This window comes from Eretmochelys imbricata, chromosome 1 (genome assembly GCF_965152235.1).
Source record: "Eretmochelys imbricata isolate rEreImb1 chromosome 1, rEreImb1.hap1, whole genome shotgun sequence".
In the NCBI taxonomy this organism is placed as follows: Eukaryota; Metazoa; Chordata; order Testudines; family Cheloniidae; genus Eretmochelys; species Eretmochelys imbricata.
In genome coordinates, this window is record NC_135572.1 from 215,241,648 (window position 1) to 215,269,106 (window position 27,459).

At 47.7% G+C, this 27,459-nt stretch overlaps 1 protein-coding gene across 1 annotated transcript in view; it reads left to right on the plus strand.

Annotated features, from left to right (window-relative positions):
• The window catches only part of LOC144259180 (scavenger receptor cysteine-rich type 1 protein M130-like), a 77,700-nt gene that overhangs the window by 21,118 nt on the left and 29,123 nt on the right, over positions 1–27,459 (plus strand). Inside the window, exons 2-3 of the mRNA XM_077807360.1 lie at positions 7,556–7,870; positions 10,126–10,440. Of these exons, the coding sequence (XP_077663486.1) occupies positions 7,556–7,870; positions 10,126–10,440 (630 nt within the window). The remainder of the gene's footprint in view (positions 1–7,555; positions 7,871–10,125; positions 10,441–27,459) is intronic.

Genomic DNA, 27,459 nt, shown 5'->3' on the forward strand with positions numbered 1-27,459 from the left:
AAGGAAGAATCCCATGCACTGCTACAGGCTGGGGACCGACTGGCAAAGCGGCAGTTCTGCAGAAAAGGACCTGGGGATTACAGTGGACAAGATGCTGGATATAAGTCAGCCGTGTGCCCTTGTTGCCAAGAAGGCTAACAGCATATTGGGCTGCATTAGTAGCAGCATTGCCAGGAGATCAAGGGACGTGATTATTCCCCTCTATTAGGCACTGGTGAGGCCACATCTGGAGTATTGCATCCAGTTTTGGGCCCCCCCACTACAGAAAGGATGTGGAAAAATTGGAGAGAGTCCAGTGGAGGGCAATGAAAATGATTAGGGGCTGGGACACATGATTTATGAGGAGAGGCTGAGAGAACTGGGCTTATTTAGTCTACAGGAGAGAAGAGCGAGGGGGGGGGGGGATTTGATAGCAGCCTTCAACTACCTGAAGGGGAGTTCCAAAGAGGATGGAGCTTGGCTGTTCTCAGTGATGGCAAATGGCAGAACAAGAAGCAACGGTCTCAAGTTGCAGTGGGGGAGGTCTAGGTTGGATATTAGGAAAAACTATGTCACTATGAGGGTGGTGAAGCACTGGAATGGGTTACCTAGGGAGGTGGTGGAATCTTCTTCCTTAGAGGTTTTTAAGGCCCAGCTTGACAAAGCCCTGGCTGGAATGATTTAGTTGGTGTTGGTCCTGCTTTGAGCAGGGGGTTGGACTAGATGACCTCCTGAGGTCCCTTCCAACCCTGATCTTTTATGATTCTGTGATCATCCAGGGCCTGGTAAGCCACCTGAGCTTCCCCAGACAGGAACAGAGCCAGGTGAGTGGCGTAGGTCTCTTTATCCCAAGCTGTGGTTGTGGCTACCCGCTCAAAGGTGACTAAATAGGCCTCCGGATCATCATGTGGGCTCAGCTTGGCCAGCGGTATACCCAGCCCAGAGTTCAACTGATTTTGAGGAGGCTGAGCTAGTTAGTCGCTGCGACAATGCCTCCGGGAATCGCTGCTCCTGCTGCTGCCAGTGCTGCTGGAGCTGAAGCCTCTCCAGCAGTACAGCCTGCTTTTATTGAGCAGCCTGCTGCACCGCATGTTGTGCTTCAGCTGAGACCCTCTCGGTTTCAGTAGAGCTGTGCTGCTGCTGGGCCAGCAGCCTTACCAACTTTTCCATTGGCCCCTTGTTTCAGGGGTTGGTCACCAAATCCCCACTTCTGGTACCAGTGTAATGGGGCACACTCACCTCTCGTGAGTGCCCCCTTGGCTGAGTGCGTGTGTCTGCACTCTCTCTTTGAGTTTGTCCCTGCTCCAGGATAGAGCAGTGGCCCCAAGGCTACCACCTGCATGACAATGTCTTTGTCCACTTGGGCTTTCTGGCTACAGCCCTCCAGCTGCGCCACTATAGTTCACTTCCCACTCTGGGATGCCTCAGTGTCCAGGCCACTTCCTCCCTGTGGCTAATGGAGGATGGGTTCAGAACCTGGTCTCACTCACTACTCTGGGTCCCAGCCCAGGGACCCTGCTGATAGCAGCCATCTGCTGTGTCATTTAACTGTGCCACACAGCTTCTCTAATTCCCTGGGCCACTTCCCCACAACTATGCGCTGTCTTCACCCTTACCTCAGGTTCTTGTCCTAATGGAGTCTCATCAACCAGGTCAGGGCTCCTTCTTGCTCTCCCCAGTTTCTGGAAGCCCTGCCCTGTCTGGAGTTCTCACAAGAGTGATGTAGTGGTGGGAGTCTGCTATAGACCACCGGACCAGGGGGATGAGGTGGACGAGGCTTTCTTCTGGCAACTTGCAGAAGCTACTAGATCGCACGCCCTGGTTCTCATGGGCGACTTTAATCATCCTGATATCTGCTGGGAGAGCACTACAGCGGTGCACAGACAATCCAGGAAGTTTTTGGAAAATGTAGGGGACAATTTCCTGGTGCAAGTGCTGGAGGAGCCAACTAGGGGGAGAGCTTTTCTTGACCTGCTGCTCACAAATCAGGAAGAATTAGTAGGGAAAGCAAAAGTGGATGGGAATCTGGGAGGCAGTGACCATGAGTTGGTTGAGTTCAGGATCCTGACACAGGGAAGAAAGGTAAGCAGCAGAATACAGACCCTGGACTTCAGGAAAGCAGACTTGACTCCCTCAGGGAACTGATGGGTAGGATCCCCTGGGGGAATAACATGAGGGGGAAAGGAGTCCAGGAGAGCTGGCTGTATTTCAAAGAATCCCTATTGAGGTTACAGGGACAAACCATCCCGATGTGTAGAAAGAATAGTAAATATGGCAGGCGACCAGCTTGGCTTAACAGTGACATCCTTGCAGATCTTAAACATAAAAAAGAAGCTTACAAGAAGTGGAAGATTGGACAAATGACCAGGGAAGAGTATAAAAATGTTGCTCGGGCATGTAGGAATGAAATCAGGAGGGCCAAATCTCACCTGGAGCTGCAGCTAGCAAGAGATGTTAAGAGTAACAAGAAGGGTTTCTTCAGGTATGTTGGCAACAAGAAGAAAGTCAAGGAAAGGGTGGGCCCCTTACTGAATGAGGGAGGCAACCTAGTGACAGAGGATGTGGAAAAAGCTAATGTACTCAATGCTTTTTTTGCCTCTGTCTTCACGAACAAGGTCAGCTCCCAGACTGCTGCGCTGGGCAACACAGCATAGGGAGTAGGTGACCAGCCCTCTGTGGAGAAAGGAGTGGTTCGGGACTATTTAGAAAAGCTGGACGTGCACAAGTCCATGGGGCCGGATGAGTTGCATCCGAGAGTGCTAAAGGAGTTGGCGGATGTGATTGCAGAGCCATTGGCCAATATCTTTGAAAACTCATGGCGATCGGGGGAAGTCCCGGATGACTGGAAAAAGGCTAATGTAGTGCCCATCTTTAAAAAAGGGAAGAAGGAGTATCCTGGGAACTACAGGCCAGTCAGCCTCACCTCAAAATCCCTGGAAAAATCATGGAGCAGGTCCTCAGGGAATCAATCCTGAAGCACTTACACGAGAGGAAAGTGATCAGGAACAGTCAGCATGGATTCACCAAGGGAAGGTCATGCCTGACTAATCTAATCGCCTTCTATGATGAGATTACTGGTTCTGTGGATGAAGGGAAAGCAGTGGATGCATTGTTTCTTGACTTTAGCAAAGCTTTTGACATGGTCTCCCACAGTATTCTTGTCAGCAAGTTAAAGAAGTATGGGCTGGATGAATGCACTATAAGGTGGATAGAAAGTTGGCTAGATTGTCGGGCTCAACGGGTAGTGATCAATGGCTCCATGTCTAGATGGCAGCCAGTATCAAGTGGAGTGCCCCAAGGGTTGGTCCTGGGGCCAGTTTTGTTCAATATCTTCATAAATGATCTGGAGGATGGTGTGGATTGCACTCTCAGCAAATTTGCAGATGATACTAAACTAGGAGGAGTAGTAGATACGGTGGCAGGTAGGGATAGGATACAGAGGGCCCTAGACAAATTAGAGGATTGGAACAAAAGAAATCTGATGAGGTTCAACAAGGACAAGTGCAGAGTCCTGCACTTAGGACGGAAGAATCCAATGCACCGCTACAGACTGGGGACCGAATGGCTAGGCAGCAGTTCTGCGGAAAAGGACCTAGGGGTTACAGTGGAGAAGAAGCTGGGTATGAGTCAACAGTGTGCCCTTGTTGCCAAGAAGGCCAATGGCATTTTGGGATGTATAAGTAGGGGCATAGCGAGCAGATCGAGGGACGTGATCGTTCCCCTCTATTCGACACTGGTGAGGCCTCATCTGGAGTCCAGTTTTGGGCCCCACACTACAAGAAGGATGTGGAAAAATTGGAGAGAGTCCAGTGAAGGGCAACAAAAATGATTAGGGGTCTGGAACACATGAGTTATGAGGAGAGGCTGAGGGAACTGGGATTGTTTAGTCTGCAGAAGAGAAGAATGAGGGGGGATTTGATAGCTGCTTTCAACTACCTGAGAGGTGGTTCCAAAGAGGATGGTTCTAGACTATTCTCAGTGGTAGAAGATGACAGGACAAGGAGTAATGGTCTCAAGTTGCAGTGGGGGAGGTTTAGGTTGGATATTAGGAAAACCTTTTTCACTAGGAGGGTGGTGAAACACTGGAATGCGTTACCTAGGGAGGTGGTAGAATCTTCTTCCTTAGAAGTTTTTAAGGTCAGGCTTGACAAAGCTCTGGCTGGGATGATTTAGTTGGGATTGGTCTTGCTTTGAGCAGGGGGTTCGACTAGATGACCTCCTGAGGTCCCTTCCAACCCTGATATTCTATGAGCTTCGTCAGCCAGCCACACACCATCCACATTTCTGCAGCACCTGCAAGGAACTGAACTCCTTCTGGCCCTTCAGCTCTTCTTATACTAGGCTGCTGGCCCTGATTAGCTGCTTCCCACACAGCCATTCTAGGCAGCTTGGAGGACCCTCTTCACTTTCCTTTTTTGGGTGGGGTGTGGCAGGGCCAGGAGGCCTCCAGCAGGGGGCCTCAGAGGGTCTGGTATACCTCATCACAGTGAGGATTACTATTGGTATCACTACCCCACATGAAGGACTGTGTTTAAACCCCATTGAAGGCATCACTGAGTAAAACTAAACAAATACAACTAATGCTAATCTAACAATAAGGATACTAATAACTATATGCAACAAAAGAAAACTAAACTGATTGAGAGGTTGTGAGGTTAAGACCACACACAGCTCCAACTCCAGCCTCAGCAGTAAAGAGGAACTGAGGGTTGGTTGAGGTGGCAGTGTTACCTCCAGGGCCGGATTTACACCTTATGCACCCATAGGCACAGCATCTTCAGTACCCCCCTCCTCCGCCTACAGCTGACCTCCAGGCTTTCTGTAAAAAATTAAACTTTTAACTCACTTTTAAGTTTTAAGCGCCCCTAGAATGCTGGTCCCCCTAGGCATGTGCCTACTGTGACTAACTGGAAATCCGTCCATCATCACCTCATGTAGTTGGGGAGGGGCAATGGCCACAAGATGCAAGTGCTGCCCCTTGACAGGTATTGCTAAGCAAATTTTTCTTGCTCTGGAGTGCTGGGTGCGTGCGCGTGCACACACACACACACACACACACACACACACACACACACACACACACACACACACACACACACACACACACACACACACACACCCCTGAGTGGCATGCACAGCTGCCTCTACTGGAAGAAGAATCTGCATTTATACTTTATAACAAGCAGATGAAATGCAGATGGTGGAAGAGCCCCTGTGACTGAGGACCTGGGGTCAGTCAGTAATTTACCTGTTAAGATAAGGTAAAATTGAGCAGAAGGATTTAACACGAGCTAAATCCATGCTACTTCTGTGATTTAGCTAATACAGAAACTGGATACATCCCGCATGAGGGTGCAGCTCTTGAGTAGTGCTGGAATGCTCCAGAATGCCTTTCTGGCATTTGGTTTAGGAGCCAGAACAGTGTCCCGGTACTTGTCATAACTGTAAAGCTAAAAATATTTGAATTTTTTAAGAGACCTTTTCCAAAAATCCTACATCAACCCCCTGCTAATTCTAGCATTCTGGCACTTATTTTTTTTTAGGACTCAAGCACAGTGAGGATAGGATCTAACACGTAGTCAAGAGGGGAGGACATGCAAATTGAGCTGACTGCATGGGCGGCAGATATAATAGGCCAGGGGAGGCTTGCTGCTGGTGCTGGACACCTGGGTGTGGGTTTTGGGAGAATTTTTTTGTTTGTTGTGGCCCATGCAGATTCCAGGGCATCTGAGGAGGCGGTATGTGCTATTCTGCTTCCTGGGTACATCAGTAATCTCCCTGGACTCCAGAGAGATTACTGATGAACCCAAGAAGCTGAGTAGCAGATACCACCTCCTCAGCCGTGCTGGTACCTGCATGGGGCATATCAAAATCCCAGGTTCTTCTTTGGGGGGAGATGCTGTCATGTTTTTGAGGATTTTCCTAGGTGGCTTGTGGTCTGGGGAGGGGAAGGAAGGGGAGGGAAGGTTGCAGTGCGGCTAGGGTTGCCAACTTTCTAATCACACAAAACCGAACATCCTAGCCCCGTTCTTCCCCAAGGCCCCGCTATGACCCTCTGTATCTCAGCGGAACACCCTGCATCCCCTTGTTCATCCTTATAATATGATTGTGTGGTATTCAATGCAAAGTTTGTCATGTCAGGTGTCTTCGGAAGGCTCATGATGCACTGAGCATTGTTGTTATAGTAATGTTATAGCTTGTAGTTTTATGTATAAAGTTACGAGGCTGAAAATGTGTCCTTGTAGCTTAAAACAATCCCAGGCAAAACTCTCCAGGAACAGAGGGGCAGTTCACACCTCATCAGGGCATGTATAGGACAAACCCAGTGAGGAACAAAGGACACTGGCCTAGGCAGCAAGAAGTGATATGTTGGACTCCTGAGTGAGTCACCCCCTTCCCTTGGTCAGTTTGGGACTATGATGAGGTAATGCTCACCTGAACCTGAAGGTGGGGGGGGCAACGCCAAGAGGGAAGAAAGAACATGATAAAAGGGAGAGACATTTGCCATGCTCTTCGTCTCTCTTCCACCTCCATCTACAGACATCACCACCAACTGACTGAAGCGCTGATCAAAGAGCCTGGCTGAAGGCCAACCAGCAGCCTGTGGTGAGAAGCATCTAAGTTTGTAAGGGCACTGAACGTGTTGAGATCATCTTAGAATGTGTTTTTGCTTTTATTTCATTTGATCAAATCCGACTTGTTGTGCTTTGACTTATAATCACTTAAAATCTATCTTTTGTAGTTAATAAGTTTGTTTGTTTGTTCTACCTGAAGCAGTGCGTCTGGTTTGAAGTGTGTCGGAGGGTCCCCTTGGGATAACAAGCCTGGTACATATCAATTTCTTTGTTAAATTGACAAACTCATATAAGCTTGCAATGTCTAGTGGGCATAACTGGACACTGCAAGACAGAGGTTCGTAGGGTTGAGTCTGGGCTCGGCGATATTGGCTAGTGTCATTCGGTTGCAGAATCCAAACAATGACTGGCCAAAAGTGCTCACTCACATAGCTGGGAACAGCTTACATGCCAGAGGCTGTGCATGAACAGCCCAGGAGTGGGGGTTCTCACAGCGGCGCAGAGTAAGGCTGGCTCCCAGACTCGAGGATTGGAGTGACCTAGCAGATCATCAGTCCAGATAACACCAGAGGAACTTCACAACTGCCCCCTGCTCACTACATTACCCCTCCCTCAGTGGCTCTCTCTCCCCCACCCTCACTCACTTTCACTGGGCTGGGGGTGCAGGCTCTCCGGTGGGATCAGGGATGAGAGATTTGGGGTACAGGAGGGGGCTCCAGGCTGGGGGGTGGGGCCAAGGAATTTGAAGTATGGGAGGGGGCTGCGGGTTGAGGCAGGGGGTTGGGGTGTGGAAGGGGGTATGGGATCTGGGCTGGGGGTGCAGGCTCTGGGGTGGGGCCAGGGATGAGGGGTTCAGGGGCAGCAGGCAGAGAGGGATGAGGTCTGACTGGGGCAGCAGGGGGTAAACCCCATGTTTGATACTGTCCAGGCCAGAGGGATTATTACCAACAACAAGGGGGCTCTGTGCTGTCTGTAACTCTGCTCTTTGTCTCTCTTTGAAGGTGCTGATGAACTGAGGCTGGCGGATGGAGGCAGCCCCTGTGCCGGGAGAGTGGAGGTTAAACACAACAATCAGTGGGGGACGGTGTGTGATGATCGCTGGGACATGGAAGATGCTGAGGTGGTTTGTAAGCAGCTGGGATGTGGATCTGCTGTCAGCGCCCACGTTTGGGCTCATTTTGGACAAGGATCTGGACCAACTTGGCTGATTGTAGTTGATTGTGATGGTGACGAGTCAGCTCTCTGGGACTGCAAACATCCAGGATGGGGTATAATCACGTGCTCTCATTCTGCTGATACTGGAGTGATCTGCTCAGGTAAGAACTTGGCAAATCTGCCCCCATAGAAAACTCACCATGAATGAGAAAAGAAAAGGAGTACTTGTGGCACCTTAGAGACTAACCAATTTATTTGAGCATGAGCTTTCATGAGCTACAGCTCACTTCATCAGATGCATACCATGGAAACTGCAGCAGACTTTATATATACACAGAGAATATGAAACAATACCTCCTCCCACCCCACTGTCCTGCTGGTAATAGCTTATCTAAAGTAATCTTCAGGTTAGGCCATTTCCAGCACAAATCCAGCTTTTCTCACCCTCCACCCCCCCCAAGTTAAAACCTGGATTTGTGCTGGAAATGGCCTAACCTGAAGATTACTTTAGATAAGCTATTACCAGCAGGACAGTGGGGTGGGAGGAGGTATTGTTTCATATTCTCTGTGTATATATAAAGTCTGCTGCAGTTTCCACGGTACGCATCTGATGAAGTGAGCTGTAGCTCACGAAAGCTCATGCTCAAATAAATTGGTTAGTCTCTAAGGTGCCACAAGTACTCCTTTTCTTTTTGCGAATACAGACTAACACGGCTGTTACTCTGAAACATGAAAGAGAAGGGACTGAACCCATGTGTGTGACGTTCCTGATGAGTCAGAACTGAACCATGCCCTGCACTGGGGTCCATGTGGAGCTGACCAGTTTCTCCCTGAGCTCCTCTGGGCAAACTGGGGATGAGCAGGCTGCAACATCCTCTAGGCTTCCAGTATGGGGCAGGTGGAGGTCAGGTGGTCCCATTAGAAGGTCTGTGCTGGTAGGTGCCTGTGTACAGAAGCCCAGTATCTCACCAGAGTCTCAGCAGCAGGTCGTGACAGTGGCTGCTGGATCTGGGACAGGAGCCAATGGGGGTTGAGTGGAGTGGAGCTTTCCCCAGAGTTCACTGAGGCAGCAGGAGAGGAGCCATGAACCTGAACTTGGCAAAGGGGAGGCAATCAAAACAACTGCACCAACTGTTAATACATCCCAGAATGATGTTCGTTGTTTGGTTTTTTTTGCAATGGTGTTACACTGTTGACTCATATTTAGCTTATGGTCCACTATGACCCCCAGATCCTTTTCCACAGTACTCCTTCCTAGGTAGTCATTTCCCATTTTGTATGTGTGCAGCTGATCTTTATTGATCTTTATTAATGACCTGGACATAGGAATAGAGAGCACACTGATCAAGTTTACAGATGACTCAAAGCTGGGGCTGGGGATTGCCAACACTTTGGAGGACAGAGCTAAAATTCAGTGGGATATTGATAAATTGGAGAACTGTCCTATATACAACAAAATGAAACTCAACAAAGACAAATGTAAGGTGTTACACTTAGGGAAGAAAAACCAAATACGCAAATACAGAATGGGGGATAACTGGCTTGGCAGCAGCACTGCTGAGAAGGATCTGGGAGTTGTGGTGAATCACAACCTCAACATTAGTCAGCAATGCAATGCTGTTGGAAAAAAGCAAATGCAATTTTAGGTTCCATTAACAGAGGCATAGCATGCAAGTCATGGGAGGTGATAGTACTGCTCTACTCAGCACTGGTTAGGCCTTACCTGGAGTACTGTGACCAGTTTTGGTCACCAATGTACAGAAAGGATGTGGAGAAACTGGAAAGGATCCAGAGGTGAGCAACAAAGATGATCAAAGGGATGGAATGCAAGGCATATGAGCAAAGGCTGAAGGAACTGGGTATGTTTAACTTGGAAAAGAGGAGATACGGGGGGGGGACATGATAGTGGTCTACAAATAGTTGAAACGCTTCCATAAAAGAATTGAGAAAAGTTGTTCTCTTTTGCTACAGAGGACAGGACAAGAGGTAATGGATTCAAACTACAGCATAGCAGATTTAGATTAAATCTCAGGAAAAATTTCCTAACTGTAAGTACAGTAGGACAATGGAACAGACTGTCCAGGGAGGTTGTGAAAGCTCCTTCACTGGACGTTTTCAAAAGCAGGATGGATAACCATCTGTCTTGGATGGTTTCGACACAACAATTCCTGCACCTTGGCAGGGGGTTAGACTAGATGACCCTTGAGGTCCCTTCTAACCATATGATTCTATGATTCAAACTCTCTCATCACTGGAGCACAGAAATTGTCAGAGTGGGTAAAGGATTCCTGCCTATTTAAAACTATCTGTTACTGGGAGAAGAAGGTGCCCTTCGTTTTGTCTCTATGAAAGTGTGTGGAGGGCTATGGGATGTCAGTGCAACCCCTGCTTACTGATGGATTTATTGACTTTCTAGGTCACATTGAGCTCCGGCTGGTTGGAGGGGGCACTGCCTGCTCAGGACGTGTTGAAGTAAAACATGGAGAAACATGGGAGACAGTCTGTGATTCACACTTAGATTTCAAAGCCGCTACAGTTATCTGTAATGAATTAGGGTGTGGACAGGCTGTAGCCACCTTGGGAACAGCTCACTTTGGAGAAGGACATGATCTGATCTGGAAGGAAGCATTCCAGTGTGTGGGGAATGAGACTGTCCTTTCAAACTGTCCCAGGATGTCCCATTCTAATGAGACATGCTCCCACGCTAATGATGTTGGCCTATTGTGCTCAGGTAAGAATTCAGATTGATGACTTTAACATACCATAAACATGGGTCCGGCAGCTGGGATACTCAGTCTCTTTTCTCCCACATCCACCTATTTCTCCTGTGAACGCACATCTCAGAATCCTTTGCATGTTTCCATGATGCTTCTAGAGGATTCCAGTTTGCTAGCAAGGGTGGCTTCACTCTCTCTCCCCTCAATGGGAGCCAGAAGGGATGGCAGGAAACCACATGATCTCTCTCACATTCCTCACTCTATTTCAGGTATCCTCAATAAATGGGGGGACAAGGTGGGTGAGGTAATATCTTTTATTGGACCAACTTTTGTTGATGAGAGAGACAAGCTTTCAAGCTACATCAACTGCAGTTGGTCCAATAAAAGATATTACCTCAACCACTTTGTCTCTCTAATAGCTGGGACCAATAAGACTACAACAAGACTGCATCCAATAAATGGAGACACTTCTATTTACTTTTCTTCCTCTATTACATCACAGTCCCAGCAATGCTCTGATTCTCCTTCATCCTTCATTAGGGGTACATGTTCTTCAATGCGCTTCCAGTGCTGAGAACTCCGTTTCCTACACTCCCTACATTTGTAAAGGGATAGGGCATGGTCTGGTGGCTTGAGAACAGAACCAGCACCTGGGAGACATGGTTCCAGCTTTGCCATTTTGTTCATTAATCCCCGTGCCTCAGTTTCCCCATCTGTAATAATAATTACCTACCTCAGCGAATAGTTATGAAGCTTAATTCATTAATGCTTGTAAAGTGCTTTCAGGCACTTGGATACCTCATGCTACATACGGGCCACGTGTTGTTTCAGATCTTTACTGACAGAATTTGTGCAGTTGTCACCACTTATGTATGTTATTGCCCTGTAACAGGGGTTGGCTTCGTGCCCCCCATTAATATGGATCTGGTTTTCAGAGATAACAGACACTGTCTTCTTGTTAGGGCCAAGATCTTGTCAGGACACAAATCTAAATGGGTGAGTTAAAATAAGGGCTGGACCATCTAGTGCGTAGCCTTTCCCATCACCGCTAGTAGCACAGCCTGGAAAGGATCTGTACTGCCCACCAGCCTGCCTGTGGAACACACGGTTGCCTGAAAGAGCCATCCATTGCAGCCAGCCAGTTAGCCTGTCTCTGTGTGAATAAAGAGCCCATGGTCATGCTGCTAGGTTGGGTATTGGGATGGGTGGGGGAAATGGAAAACATAATGGTCCTTTTTCCTAAAAGGTAAAGTCCTGGGGAGAGGAGGCCAGGATCTGAGAGGGAGCTCATTCCTCCATAAAGAGGGGCAGAGAGAGAGAGAGAGAGAGAGACCCTAGCCCTCTGGTGCTCATTACTGCAAATGTCTCTGTGAGAGCTCCTAGAGATAAAGCTTTCTCCTCTCCCTGCCCCTTCCCCAATTTTCCCTTCAGTGGTGTGTTTCACTCCCTGTCTGATCTGGCAGTGGCAGTTGAGGGATCTGCTCCATATCTTGTGGGATTGAGCTCTGTATTTGGGGGACTGTGACACACCAGGGCACAGTCCAGACTAACGAATAGCTGTGTCACCCCTGCCCTCTAACCTAGGGTGCCCTTTATAATATCTTGAGGCTGTAGCCTCCAACCTGGACTTCTCACAAACAGCCTCCAGCATGTAAGTCACTTCCAGTTATGTTTGTGCTGCTGCCAGTCAGCCACACCTTGGTTCTTACCAGCCTTGGTTATACTGCAGGGTGACCCCAGGACACCTCCATTGCCAGATCTTCCCCTAGAAAAGTATGTCCTGTATTGCCCAGTCCTCTCCTGGACAGTACAAATATATTAAGTTGATTATTCCTTTAAGGGAATGATATGCCAGTTTATTACTTTAAATCAAGTACCCAGACACTTCAATTTAAACACCCTGGATTAGATAAAACAGTAAAACAAATTTATTAACTACAAAACAATTTTAAGTGTGTATAAGTAATGAGGCATAAAAGTCAGAAATGGTTACAAGAAAAATGTTTAATAGTGCCTAACTCCACAAACTATGCTAGATTCAAGCAAAAATTCTCATCACATGTTTCCAGCCAGGTTACTGACCAAACTCTTCAGGTCAGGGCCCCTCTTCCAAATTCCAGGGGCAGTTTCCTTTTGTCTTCTCAGGTGCAGAGAACGCAATGGGCAGGGAGAGAGAGAGAGAGCGGTCCGTTGGGGTGTTTGTCCCTCCTTTTTAAAAAGTCCCCCTCTTGAAAAACATTTCCAGCTGAGACCCAGGAGCGAAAGTGTCTTTGTGGAAAGTTACTCCCTGCTGGTTTTTAAACCTGTTTAAATTCTTTTGTCTTCCCTTCCTGCTTCATGCCTCTGTTTAATGCTTAACTGAAAATTAAGGCAAGCACACAATCCTTCCTTTGTTTAGGGCAGACATGACTTCTGCCAGGGCAGGGATGTGGGGTTTGGAACATGTGTCAGTCACATCATAGAATCATAGAATATCAGGGTTGGAAGGGACCTCAGGAAGTCATCTAGTCCACCCCCCTGCTCAAAGCAGGACCAATCCCCAACTAAATCATTCCAGCCAGGGCTTTGTCAAGTCTGACCTTAAAAATATCTAAGGAAGGAGATTCCACCACCTCCCTAGGTAAAGCATTCCAGTGTTTCACCGCCCTCCTAGTGAAAAAGTTTTTCCTAATATCCAACCTAAACCTCCCCCACTACTCCTTGTTCTGTCATCAGCTACCACTGAGAACAGTCTAGATCCATCCTCTTTGGAACCCCCATTCAGGTAGTTGAAAGCAGCTATCAAATCCCCCCTCATTCTTCTCTTCTGCAGACTAAACAATCCCAGTTCCCTCAGACTCTCCTCATAACTCATGTGTTCCAGTCCCCTAATCATTTTTGTTGCCCTCTGCTGGACGTTTTCCAGTTTTTCCACATCCTTCTTGTAGTGTGGGGGCCAAAACTGGACACAATACTCCAGATGAGGCCTCACCAATGTTGAATAGAGGGGAACGATCACTTCCCTCGATCTACTGGCAATGCCCCTACATATACATCCCAAAATGCCATTGGCCTTCTTGGCAACAAGGGCACACTGTTGACTCGTATCCAGCTTCTCATCCACTGTAACCCCTAGGTCCTTTTCTGTAGAACTGCTGCCGAGCCATTCGATCCCTAGTCTGTAGCAGTGCATGGGGTTCTTCTGTCCTAAGTGCAGGACTCTACACTTGTCCTTGTTGAACCTCATCAGATTTCTTTTGGCCCAATCCTCCAATTTGTCTAGGGCCCTCTGTATCCTATCCCTACCCTCCAGCATATCTACCTCTCCTCCCAGTTTAGTGTCATCTGCAAACTTGCTGATGGTGCAATCCAGGCAATCCTCCAGATCATTAATGAAGATATTGAACAAAACCGGCGGCAGGACCGATCCGTGGGGCACTCCACTTGATACCAGCTGCCAACTAGACATGGAGCCATTGATCACTACCCGTTGAGGTAATGATCTAGTTAGCTTTCTATCCACCTTATGGTCCATTCATCCATCCCATGCTTCTTTAACTTGCTGGCAAGAATACTGTGGGAGACCGTGTCAAAAGCTTTGCTAAAGTCAAGGAACAACACGTCCACTGCTTTCCCCTCATCCACAGAGCCAGTTATCTCGTCATAGAAGGCAATTAGATTAGTCACGCATGACTTGCCCTTGGTGAATCCATGCTGACTGTTCCTGATCACTTTCCTCTCCTCTAAGTGCTTCAGAATTGATTCCTTGAGAACCTGCTCCATGATTTTTTCAGGGACTGAGGTGAGGCTGACTGGCCTGTAGTTCCCCGGATCCTCCTTCTTCCCTTTTTTAAAGATGGGCACTACATTAGCCTTTTTCCAGTCATCCGGGACCTCCCCTGATCACCATGAGTTTTCAAAGATAATGGCCAATGGATCTGCAGTCACATCCGCCAACTCCTTTAGCACTCTCGGATGCAGCGTACCCAGCCCCATGGACTTGTGCTCGTCCAGCTTTTCTAAATAGTCCCGAACCACTCCTTTCTCCACAGAGGGCTGGTCACCTCCTCCCCATGCTGTGCTGCCCAGTGCAGCAGTCTGGGAGCTGACCTTGTTCGTGAAGACAGAGGCAAAAAAAGCATTGAGTACATTAGCTTTTTCCACATCCTCTGTCACTAGGTTGCCTCCCTCATTCAGTAAGGGGCCCACACTTTCCTTGACTTTCTTCTTGTTGCTAACATACCTGAAGAAACCCTTCTTGTTACTCTTAACATCTCTTGCTAGCTGCAACTCCAGGTGTGATTTGGCCTTCCTGATTACATTCCTGCATCCCTGAGCAATATTTTTATACTCTTCCCTGGTCATTTGTCCAATCTTCCATTTCTTGTAAGCTTCCTTTTTGTGTTCAAGGTCAGCAAGGATTTCACTGTTAAGCCAAGCTGGTCACCTGCCATATTTACTATTCTTTCTACACATCAGGATGGCTTGTCCCTATAACCTCAACAAAGATTCTTTAAAATACAGCCAGCTCTCCTGGACTCCTTTCCCCCTCATGTTATTCTCCCAAAGGATCCTGCCCATCAGTTCCCTGAGGGAGTCAGAGTCTGCTTTTCTGAAGTCCAGGGTCCATATCCTGCTGCTCTCCTTTCTTCCCTGTGTCAGGATCCTGAACTCAACCATCTCATGGTCACTGCCTCCCAGGTTCCCATCCACTTTTGCTTCCCCTACTAATTCTTCCCGGTTTGTGAGCAGCAGGTCAAGAAGAGCTCTGCCCCTCGTTGGTTCCTCCAGTACCTGCACCAGGAAATTGTCCCCTACCCTTTCCAAAACTTTTTGGATTGTCTGGGCACCGCTATATTGCTCTCCCAGCAGATATCAGGGTGATTGAAGTCTCCCATGAGAACCAGGGCCTGAGATCTAGTAACTTCCGTGAGTTGCCGGAAGAAAGCCTCGTCCACTTCATCCCCCTGGTCCGGTCGTCTACAGCAGACTCCCACCACAACATCACCCTTGTTGCTCACACTTCTAAACTTAATCCAGAGACACTCAGGTTTTTCTGCAGTTTCATACTTGAGCTCTGAGAAGTCATACTGCTCCCTTACATACAGTGCAACCCCCCACCTTTTCTGCCCTGCCTGTCCTTCCTGAACAGTTTATATCCACCCATGACAGTACTCCAGTCATGCGAGTTATCCCACCAAGTCTCTGTTATTCCAATCACATCATACAGGGGAATCTTATAACTTCACATACACTGTTGCCCCACATAATTTACCAGGACAATACTGAACAGCAAATTATGAGTTTTCAAATGATACCTTAAGAGGCATACTTTGTACAAAGTTTATTAAGTAGTATGTACAGTGTGAATACTGGGTATATTCCATCCCAGGGACCCTCCCTTGGGACATCAGTGTTAGCCAATGTAAAGAGCCACAGGGTAAAAGGGGATGTGCTGTGTCCTGCAGTGTGAACATGCACAATAAAGCTGTTACATTTATTAATGCTATCAGCAGGGGATGGGTTGATCGAGGATTCAGGGGTACAATGTGCTAATGCTTTTCTTGGGCAGCATCAAATGCTCCATAATTTAAGCTTTTGTTAAAAAAAACCCAACAAAACAAAACCCCAAAGACTCAATAAGATAAAAGGACACATTTTCATATTTGGGTACCTCAAGTTAGGCACCTAAATCCATACTTAATCAGCTAAATAAATGGTCATATCTTTCTTGGTGAAGAGCTTCCTGGTGCTTCCATTAACATCAGTGAAACAAGAGCTCCAAGAGATGTGAATTGCCTCAGTGAACAGTGTTTAATTTGAGACTTTATGACTAAGCAAGCACCAGTGACTATTTCACTGCCCCTCATTTTAGAGCTGATCTGGGACCGGGGTAGAACTGGAGACTGAGGCCAGAGTTTGAATAGAATATCTCCATTCTTTATTTTTCTCTGGTCAGACCCCTGAGTCCTAATGCTTTGATTAAATGAACTTCCAGTAACTTAGAACACAGTAGCAGTGACATGTAAGAACCCCATTTCCTTCACATGACACTTATATGAAGTCTTGGGGACAGTCCCTGCAGAATCCTGACTAAGATTTTGGAACAGTCAAAGGAGGGACTGGCCCAGCCCTCAGAGAACCCATCCGAGGTGTGACACTGAACCCAGAGCAGTATATGCTGGGGCAGAGTTTGGTGAGTGCTGCAGGACCCCTCAGGCAGGGCAGACATCAGACATGGGCAATAACACCAAGCAGCTAGTACTGGAACCCACAAGAGGAGAGGCAATCCTCGATTTAGTCCTAAGTGGAGCATAGGATCTGGTCCAAGAAGTGAATATAGGTGGAACGCTTGGTAATAGTGACCATAATATAATTACATTTAACATCCCTGTGGCAGGCAAAACACCACAGCAGCCCATCATGGTAGCATTTAATTTCAGAAAGGGGAACTACACAAAAATGAGGAAGTTAGTTAAACAGAAATTAAAAGGTACAATGCCAAAAGTAAAGGAGTACTTGTGGCACCTTAGAGACTAACCAATTTATTTGAGCATAAGCTTTCGTGAGCTACAGCTCACTTCATCGGATACATACTGTGGAAAGTACAGAAGATCTTTTTATACACACAAACCATGAAAAAATGGGTGTTTACCACTACAAAAGGTTTTCTCTCCCCCCACCCCGCTCTCCTACTGGTAATAGCTTATCTAAAGTGACCACTTTCCTTACAATGTGTATGATAATCAAGGTGGGCCATTTCCAGCACAAATCCAGGGTGGAACGTCGGGGAGTGGGGGAGGAAAAAACAAGGGCAAATCACACCTGGAGTTGCAGCTAGCAAGAGATGTTAAGAGTAACAAGAAGGGTTTCTTCAGGTATGTTAGCAACAAGAAGAAAGTCAAGGAAAGTGTGGGCCCCTTACTGAATGAGGGAGGCAACCTAGTGACAGAGGATGTGGAAAAAGCTAATGTACTCAATGCTTTTTTTGCCTCTGTCTTCACGAACAAGGTCAGCTCCCAGACTGCTGCACTGGGCAGCACAGCATGGGGAGGAGGTGACCAGCCCTCTGTGGAGAAAGGAGTGGTTCGGGACTATTTAGAAAAGCTGGACGAGCACAAGTCCATGGGGCTGGGTACGCTGCATCCGAGAGTGCTAAAGGAGTTGGCGGATGTGACTGCAGAGCCATTGGCCATTATCTTTGAAAACTCATGGTGATCAGGGGAGGTCCCGGACAACAGGAAAAAGGCTAATGTAGTGCCCATCTTTAAAAAAGGGAAGAAGGAGGATCCAGGGAACTACAGGCCAGTCAGCCTCACCTCAGTCCCTGAAAAAATCATGGAGCAGGTTCTCAAGGAATCAATTCTGAAGCACTTAGAGGAGAGGAAAGTGATCAGGAACAGTCAGCATGGATTCACCAAGGGCAAGTCATGCGTGACTAATCTAATTGCCTTCTATGACGAGATAACTGGCTCTGTGGATGAGGGGAAAGCGGTAGACGTGTTGTTCCTTGACTTTAGCAAAGCTTTTGACACTGTATCCCACAGTTTTCTTGCCAGCAAGCTAAAGAAGTATGGGCTGGATGAATGGACTATAAGGTGGCTAGAATGTTGGGCTTAACGGGTAGTGATCAATGGCTCCATGTCTAGTTGGCAGCCGGTATCAAGTGGAGTGCCCCAAGGGTCGGTCCTGGGGCCAGTTTTGTTCAATATCTTCATAAATGATCTGGAGGATTGCCTGGATTGCACCATCAGCAAGTTTGCAGATGACACTAAACTGGGAGGAGAGGTAGATATGCTGGAGGGTAGGGATAGGATACAGAGGGCCCTAGACAAATTGGAGGATTGGGCCAAAAGAAATCTGATGAGGCTCAACAAGGACAAGGGCAGAATCCTGCACTTAGGACGGAAGAATCCCATGCACTGCTACAGACTAGGGACCGAATGGCTAGGCAACAATTCTGCAGAAAAGGACCTAGGGGTTACAGTGGATGAGAAGCTGTATATGAATCAACAGTGTGCCGTTGTTGCCAAGAAGGTGAATGGCATTTTGGGCTGTTTAAGTAGGAGCATTGCCAGCAGATCAAGGGACGTGATTGTTCCCTTCTATTTGACATTGGTGAGGCCTTATCTGGAGTACTGTGTTCAGTTTTGGGCCCCACACTACAAGAAGGATGTAGAAAAATTGGAAAACGTCCAGCGGAGGGCAACAAAAACGATTAGGGGCTGGAGCACATGACTTATGAGGAGAGGCTGAGGGAACTGGGATTGTTTAGTCTGTGGAAGAGAAGAATGAGGGGGGATTTGATAGCTGCTTTCAACTACCTGAAAGGGGGTTCCAAAGAGGATGGATCTAGACTGTTCTGTCATCTGCTACCACTGAGAACAAGGAGTAATGGTCTCAAGTTTAGGTTGGATATTAGGAAAAACTTTTTCACTAGGAGGGTAGTGAAACACTGGAATGCGTTACCTAGGGAGGTGGTGGAATCTCCTTCCTTAGATATTTTTAAGGTCAGGCTTGAGAAAGCCCTGGCTGGAATGATTTAGTTGGGGATTGGTCCTGCTTTGAGCAGGGGGTTGGATTAGATGAGCTCCTGAGGTCCCTTCCAATCCTGATATTCTATGATAAGCTGTCATGAGATAAGAGGGAAGGTCCTCTCATGGATTGGTAACTGGTTAAAAGATAGGAAACAAAGAGTAGGAATAAATGGTCAGTTTTCAGAATGGAGAGAGGTAAATAGTAGTGTCCCCCAGAGGTCTGTACTGGGATCAGTACTATGCAACACATTCATAAATGATCTGGAAAAAAGGGTAAATAGTGAGCTGGCATAATTTTGCTGATGATACAAAACCACTCAAGATAGTTAAGTCCAAAGCGGACTGAGAAGAGTTACAAAGGGATCTCACAAAACTGGATGACTGGGCTACAAAATGCGATAGCTGATGGATTCCTTCATCAAGTAGTTGCCTAACCGACTAGAGGGGATGCCATTTTAGATTTGGTTTTGGTGAGTAGTGAGGACCTCAGAGAAGAAATGGTTATAGGGGATAATCTTGGTTCAAGTGATCATGAGCTAATTCAGTTCAAACTGAACAGAAGGATTTACAAAAATAAATCTGCGACTAGGGTTTTTGATTTCAAAAGGGCTGACTTTCAAAAATTAAGGAAATTAGTTAGGGAAGTGGATTGGACTGAAGAATTTATGGATCTAAAGGTAGAGGAGGCCTGGGATTATTTTAAATCAAAGCTGCAGAAGCTATTGGAAGCCTGCATCCCAAGAAAGGAAAAAATTCATAGGCAGGAGTTGTAGACCAAGTTGGATGAGAAGCATCTCAGAGAGGTGATTAAGAAAAAGCAGAAAGCATACAGGGAGTGGAAGATGGGAGGGATCAGCAAGGAAAGCTACCTTATTGAGGTCAGAACATGTAGGGATAAAGTGAGACAGGCTAAAAGTCAAATAGAGTTGGACCTTGCCAAGGGAATTAAAACCAATAGTTAAAGGTTCTATAGCCATATAAATAAGAAGAAAACGAAGAAAGAAGAAGTGGGACACTAAACACTGAGGATGGAGTGGAGGTTAAGGATAATCTAGGCATGGCCCAATATCTAAACAAATACTTTGCCTCAGTCTTTAATAAGACTAAAGAGGGATAATGGTAGCATGACAAACGGGAATGAGGATATGGAGGTAGATATTACCATATCTGAGGTAGAAGCGAAACTCAAACAGCTTAATGGGACTAAATCGGGGGGCCCAGATAATCTTCATCCAAGAATATTAAAGGAATTGGCACATGAAATTGCAAGCCCATTAGCAAGAATTTTTAATGAATCTGTAAACTCAGGGGTTGTACCGTATGATTGGAGAATTGCTAACATAGTTCCTATTTTTAAGACGAAAGGGAAAAAAAGTGATCCGGGTAACTATAGGCCTGTTAGTTTGACATCTGTAGTATGCAAGGTCTTGGAAAAAATTCTGAAGGAGAAGGTAGTTAAGGACATTGAAGTCAATGGTAAACGGGACAAAATACAACATGGTTTTACAAAAGGTAGATTGTGCCAAACCAACCTGCTCTCCTTCTTTGAGAAAGTAACAGATTTTTTAGACAAAGGAAACGCAGTGGATCTAATTTACCTAGATTTCAGTAAGGCGTTTGATACTGTGCCACATGGGGAATTATTAGTTAAATTGGGTAAGATGGGGATCAATAGGAAAATTGAAAGGTGGATAAGGAATTGGTTAAGGAGGAGACTACAACGGGTCCTACTGAAAGGTGAACTGTCAGGCTGGAGGGAGGTTACCAGTGGAGTTCCTCAAGGATCAGTTTTGGGACCAATCTTATTTAATCTTTTTATTACTGACCTCGGCACAAAAAGTGGGAGTGTGCTAATAAAGTTTGCGGATGATACAAAGCTGGGAGGTATTGCCAATTTAGAGAAGGACAGGGATATCCTACAGGAGGATCTGGATGACCTTGTAAACTGGAGTAATAGTAATAGGATGAAATTTAATAGTGAGAAGTGTAAGGTCATGCATTTAGGGATTAATAACAAGAATTTTAGTTATAAGCTGAGGACGCATCAATTAGAAGTAACGGAGAAGGAGAAGGACCTTGGAGTATTGGTTGATCATAGGATGACTATGAGCCGCCAATGTGATATGGCTGTGAAAAAAGCTAATGTGGTCTTGGGATGCATCAGGAGAGGTATTTCCAGTAGGGATAAGGAGGTTTTAGTACCGTTATACAAGGCACTGGTGAGACCTCACCTGGAATACTGTGTGCAGTTCTGGTCTCCTATGTTTAAGAAGGATGAATTCAAACTCAAACAGATACAGAGAAGGGCTACTAGGATGATCTGAGGAATGGAAAACTTGTCTTATGAAAGGAGACTCAAGGAGCTTGGCTTGTTTAGCCTAACTAAAAGAAGGCTGAGGGGAGATATGATTGCTCTCTATAAATATATCAGAGGGATAAATACCAGAGAGGGAGAGGAATTATTTAAGCTCAATACCAATGTGGACACAAGAACAAATGGATATAAACTGGCTACCAGGAAGTTTAGACTTGAAATTAGATGAAGGTTTCTAACCATCAGAGGAGTGAAGTTCTGGAATAGCCTTCCAAGGGAAGCAGTGGGGGCAAAAGATCTATCTGGCTTTAAGATTAAACTCGATAAGTTTATGGAGGAGATGGTATGATGGGATAACATGGTTTTGGTAATTAAATATTTATGGTAAATAGGCTCACTGGCCTGTGATGGGATATTAGATGGGGTGGGATCTGAGTTACCCAGGAAAGAATTTTTTGTAGTATCTGGCTGGTGAATCTTGCTCATATGCTCAGGGTTTAGCTGATTGCCATATTTGGGGTCGGGAAGGAATTTTCCTCCAGGGCAGATTGGAAGAGGCCCTGGAGGTTTTTCGACTTCCTCTGTAGCATGGGGCACGGGTCAGTTGCTGGAGGATTCTCTGCTCCTTGAAGTCTTTAAACCACGATTTGAGGACTTCAATAGCTCAGACATAGGTGAGAGGTTTTTCGCAGGAGTGGTGGGTGAAATTCTGTGGCCTGCGTTGTGCAGGAGGTCAGACTAGATGATCATAATGGTCCCTTCTGACCTAAATATCTATGAATCTATGAAAATGGCACATGAAAATCAGTGTTGATAAAGGCAAAGTAATGCACCTTGGAAAACATAATCCCAACTATACATATTGTGATACAGGAGGGCCAAGGAGCAGTGGTAGAGTGGTCGAGGGGAAATATAAGCCCTAGGCTAATTAAGGCGTGGTTCCCTGTAGACTAGAGAGGGTTGCTACAGATTAATTGGAGCACCTGTGGTCAATTAAACCCTGTCAGGAACCTAATAAAACCTCCTGCTTCAGGCAGTCAGAGGAGGAGGAGGAAGGAGAGAGGACTGGAGCTTGGAGGTGTGTTTAGAGATTTGGAAGACCTGAGAATTGAAGTAAGGGAGACCCTGCCCCAGCGGGACAGGGGGACCCCTTCCCCCCAACACTTAAGGACCGAGGTAACCCCACCTAAAAGGGACAAGGGTAAAAATCCCGCAGGGGTTGAGAGGGGCTGGGACTCAGAGTGAGGAGCAAACCCAGACCCCTTCCCTGCTTCCCTCCTCTACCACCTTCCCAGGCTAATAGCGGGACCCTTGGCACCCAAGAGCAGGGGCAAGGGGTGGCATCTTAGCCCCTCCCCAAGAAAAGCGCAGGACCCACCATATAAACATCGGCCATCTTGCCACATGTGGTGTCAGGGGTGGGATTTCTGTTCCGTGAACATAATCCGGGGTGGGTCATGACCACCCTGCCCCAAGGTGGAGGACGTGGTCAAAGCACTGGTGCAAGCCACTGCTGCCCAGCAGGCGGCTACCCGGGTCCAGGCAGATGCCCAACAGGAGGCCATGAGGCTGCAGCAAGAGACCAATCACCTGCTGATGACCCAGGCCACCCAAGGTCAGCCCATGCTGCAGGACCTAGTGAACCAGTGAAGGCCCTTACGGAGCTGAGCCATGGGTATGATGGAACACAGACCATACGGGCCACCTACTGTCTGCAGAAAATGACCTGAGATGATGATGTGGAGGCATACCTCCTGGGCTTTGAGAGGACAGCCCTGCAGGAGGCCTGGCCCCAAGACCAGTGGTCAGGCATACTCACCCCATTTTTGTGCGGGGAGGCCCAGAAGGCCTACTATGATATAACTGCAGAGGAGGCAGCAGATTACACCTGACTGAAGGGGGAGATTCTGGCCAGGGCAGGGGTAATGACAGCCTTGCGAGCCCAGAGGTTCCATGAATGGCAGTACTGTGAGGACAAGACACCACGGTCACAACTATTTGATCTAATCCACCTAGCCCGGAAGTGGTTACGCCCAGAGGCTCTCAGCTCGGAGAGAATGATGGAGCTTCTGGTGCTGGACCACTATACAAGGGGACTACCCTTGGGCCTCTGAGCCGGGGTAGGCCAGAATGACCCCTCCACCTATAATGAACTGGTCACCCTTGTAAAGAGACAACTGGCAACCCGTGAACTGGTCGAAACCCCGGGAGGTGAAACACGGCATTCCAGGAAACCAGTCCTGACCCTCAGGCCCCGGATCATCAAGGACTCCAGGAAAGCCATAGTGGGAAGAACAGGCACCAAGGAGCGGCCTGAGGCCCCAAAGGGACCTGTGGGTCTTGGGGGAGAGGGCTGGCAGAGCGTGTCAGTGGGCCCAAGACAGAGGGTGACCTCTGGGATGAGATATTGCTGTTATGAGTGTGGGGAGTTGGGGCATATAGCAGCCCAGTGTCCCAACAGGGAGGAGCCCATGCAATGCAACTTTGGGGATCCCAGACACCAATGTGGCCTAATCAGGCTGGTGGAGGTCGTGATGGCCCCACATGAGTACACCGGGCCAGTAAGGATAAATGGCATCCAGACCACAGCTTTGCTGGACTCTGGAAGTGCTGTCACATTGGTCTCAGGAAAGTTAGTGGAGCAAGACCAACTGAGCCGGGCCAAGAGCACCAGAGTGATATGTGTCCACGGCACAGAACATTTCTACCCCACAATTCCAATATGGATTGAGATCCAGGGAAACACTACCAAGATGACTGCAGGGGTGGTCCCCAAGCTTCCCTACCCAGTCTTAATTGGCAGAGACTTTTCTGGGTTTGAGAGCTTACTCCCCCCGCATCGAGTTAGGGGAGGGAAGTAAACCCCAAGCAGAGTTCAAGGCATCCATGGATGGCCCTACCATATTTTTTGCTGGGTTTTCCCCAGAGTTATTTTCACCCCCCGGGAAGTCTTGGAAATCCAGATGGGAAAGGAGGGCAGACAAAAGACTAGGAACCAGGATTTTGGCAGCAAACCAAAGAGCTGCCCTGGTTGGGAGGAAGTCCCGTGGAGACCCAGAAATGGCCCCCAGCACAAGCAGAAGCACCACAAGAGAAGGAGGGGAGCCCATTCCAATAGAATCAGGCCAGATCGGTCCCACACGCAAATATTTTGGGCAGGACCAAGCTGATGACCCACTGTATGTGAACGTGAGGGACGATGTAGTAGAGGTAAATGGTGTGTAAGTAGAAGGGAAAACCAAAGGCCCAGGGCCCTACTATTATTATCAAGCAGGATCTGTTGTACCAGGTAGTGCCAATATGGGGGGGGGGAAGTAGTCGAACAGCTCTTGGTGCCACGGAAACACACAAGGGCCGTATTAGAGTTAGCTCACAGTCATCTGTTTGGGGGACATTTAGGAGTAGACAAGACCCTGGATAGAGTCCTAAGGAGGTTCTACTGGCCAGGGTTACGGGCAGAAGTCTGGCGCTATTGCACCTCCTGCCCAGAGTGCCAGCTGCATAGTCCCCGACCTCAGTTAAGGGCCCCGTTGGTACCCTTGCCTATAATTGAAGTTCCTTTTGAAAGGATAGCAATGGATCTAGTGGGACCACTAGAAAACAGCCCGGGGCCACCGAAGCATACTCGTCATTCTGGACTACGCTACACGGTACCACGAAGCCATTCCTTTAAGAAACCCCATGTCCAAGGTGATTGCAAAAGAACTGGTGCAGGTTTTTGCTAGGATAGGCATCCCTAAGGAGATCCTGACAGACCAAGGGACTTCCTTCATGTCGAGAGTAATGAAAGACTTATGTACCCTGCTTCACATCCAAGCCTTGTGAACCTCGGTCTACCATCCCCAAACAGATGGTCTGGTTGAGTGATTTAACCAAACTCTCAAGAGTATGATACAAAAGGTGGTGGCCCAAGATGGAAAAGACTGGGATACCCTCCTCCCATACCTGATGTTTGCAATACAAGAAGTTCCCCAAGCATCTACTGGATTCTCCCCCTTTGAGTTACTGTATGGATGTCACCCACATGGCATATTAGACATTGTGAAGGAGGAATAGGAGGAAAAACCTAACCCAGGGAAGCACGTCATTACACATGTAGCCCAGATGAGAGAATGAATAGCCCAAGTGACCCCCATAGTAAGAGAACATTTGGAAAAAGCACAAGAGAACCAGCGAACCTACTACAATCGGGCAAAAACATGGTAATTGGTGCTGGTACCAACCACAGAAAGTAAGCTCCTGGCCAGTTGGCATGGACTCTATGAGATCGTGGAAGCCATTGGGGAGGTGAATTATAAGGTGAAGCAGCCAGACTGCTGAAGGCCAGAGCAGATATACCACATCAACTTACTGAAACCCTGGCATGATCGGGAGACATGCCCGGCTGTCCTGCCAGTTCCATCCCAGGCAGATGGCCCACAAGGGCAGGTAAAGATATTCCCCAAATTAGCCCCAGAACAATGAACAGAGGTTGTCGAATGATCCAGAGGAACCAAGATGTGTTCTTTACACAACCAGGCCATACAACGCTGATCCAGCACCACATTGTCACCTCTCCCTGAGCAAGGGTGACGACAAAGCCATATCGCTTTGTCTATGCCCAATGGCCTTTTCCAATATACCGTCCTCCCTTTTGGGCTCCATGGGGCCCCCGCGACTTTCCAACGATTGATGGACAGATTACTTAGATCCCACGCCAAGTATGCTGCCACCTATTTAGATGATGTGGTAATCCATAGCCCTGACTGGGAGAAAGTGGAAGTGGTACTAGATACTCTTAGACAGGCTGGCCTCACCGCTAACCTGTCCAAATGTGCAACAGGGTTAGCCGAGGCCAGATACCTCGGGTATGTACTTGGAAGGGGCCTGTTGAAGCCCCAGTGGAACAAAGTGAAGGCAATACAGGAATGGCCCCGCCCAATCCAGAAGAAGCAAGTCAGAGCATTCTTAGGGATAGTGGGGTACTATTGCCGGTTCATCCCTCACAAGAGCTCGGGGCCCGGAGATAGTTAAGTGGACCGAAGCGGCAGAAGAAGCTTTCAGAGACCTAAGGATGGCCCTTTGCAGTCATCCAGTGCTCATAGCCCCAGATTTTAAAAACTAATTCATCTTTCAGATGCCTCGGAGGTAGGACTTGGGGTTGTCCTTTCACAGATGGTGGGGGATGAGAAGCACCCAATCCTTTACCTTAGCCAAAAGCTCCTGCCCAGGGAGCAACGATATGCCGTAGTAGAAAAAGAATACCTAGTGGTTAAATGGGCCATGGAAATTCTACAGTATTATCTGCTTGGGCGGCGGTTCACTCTTGTGATAGACCATGCCCGCTCCAATGGATGCACACAAACAAGGAGAGGAATGCACAAGTGATTAGATGGTTTCTATCCCTACAACCTTTCCACTTCTGGATACAGCATAGAGCTGGAAGCCAACACGGCAAAGCGGATAGCCTGTCACGACAACACTGTCACTCGTCCCAAGTAGCCCAACCCCATGGTAGTGAGTGGTGGTGGTGGTGGTGGTATGTGATACAGAAGGGCCAGGGAGCAGCGGTAGAGTGTCAAGGAGAAATATATAAACCCTAGGCTAATTAAGGCGTGGTTCCTTGTAGACTAGAGAGGGTTGCTACAGATTAATTGGAGCACTGTGGTCAATTAAACCCTGTCAGGAACCTAATAAAACCCCCTGCTTCAGGCAGTCGGAGGAGGAGGAAGGAGAGAGGACTGGAGCTTGGAGGTTTGTTGAGAGATTTGGAAGACCTGAGAATTGAAGTAAGGGAGACCCTGCCCCAGTGGGACAGGGGGATTCCCTTCCCCCCAACACCTAAGGACCGAGGGTAACCCCACCTAAGGGGGACGAGAGTAAGAAACCCGCAGGGGTTGAGAGGGGCTGGGACTCAGAGTGAGGAGCAAACCCAGACCCCTTCCCTGCTTCCCTCCTCTACCACCTTCCCGGGCTAGTAGCGGGACCCTCGGCACCCAAGAGCAGGGGCAAGGGGTGGCATCTTAGCCCCTCCCCAAGAAAAGCGCAGGACCCACCATATAAACATTGGCCATCTTGCCACAATATAAAATGATGGGGTCTAAATTAGCTGTTACCACTCAAAGAGATCTTGGAGTCATTGTGGATACTTCTTTGAAAACATCCACTCAATGTGCAGCGGCAGTCAAAAAAGCTTACAAAATGTTGGGAATCATCAAGAAAGG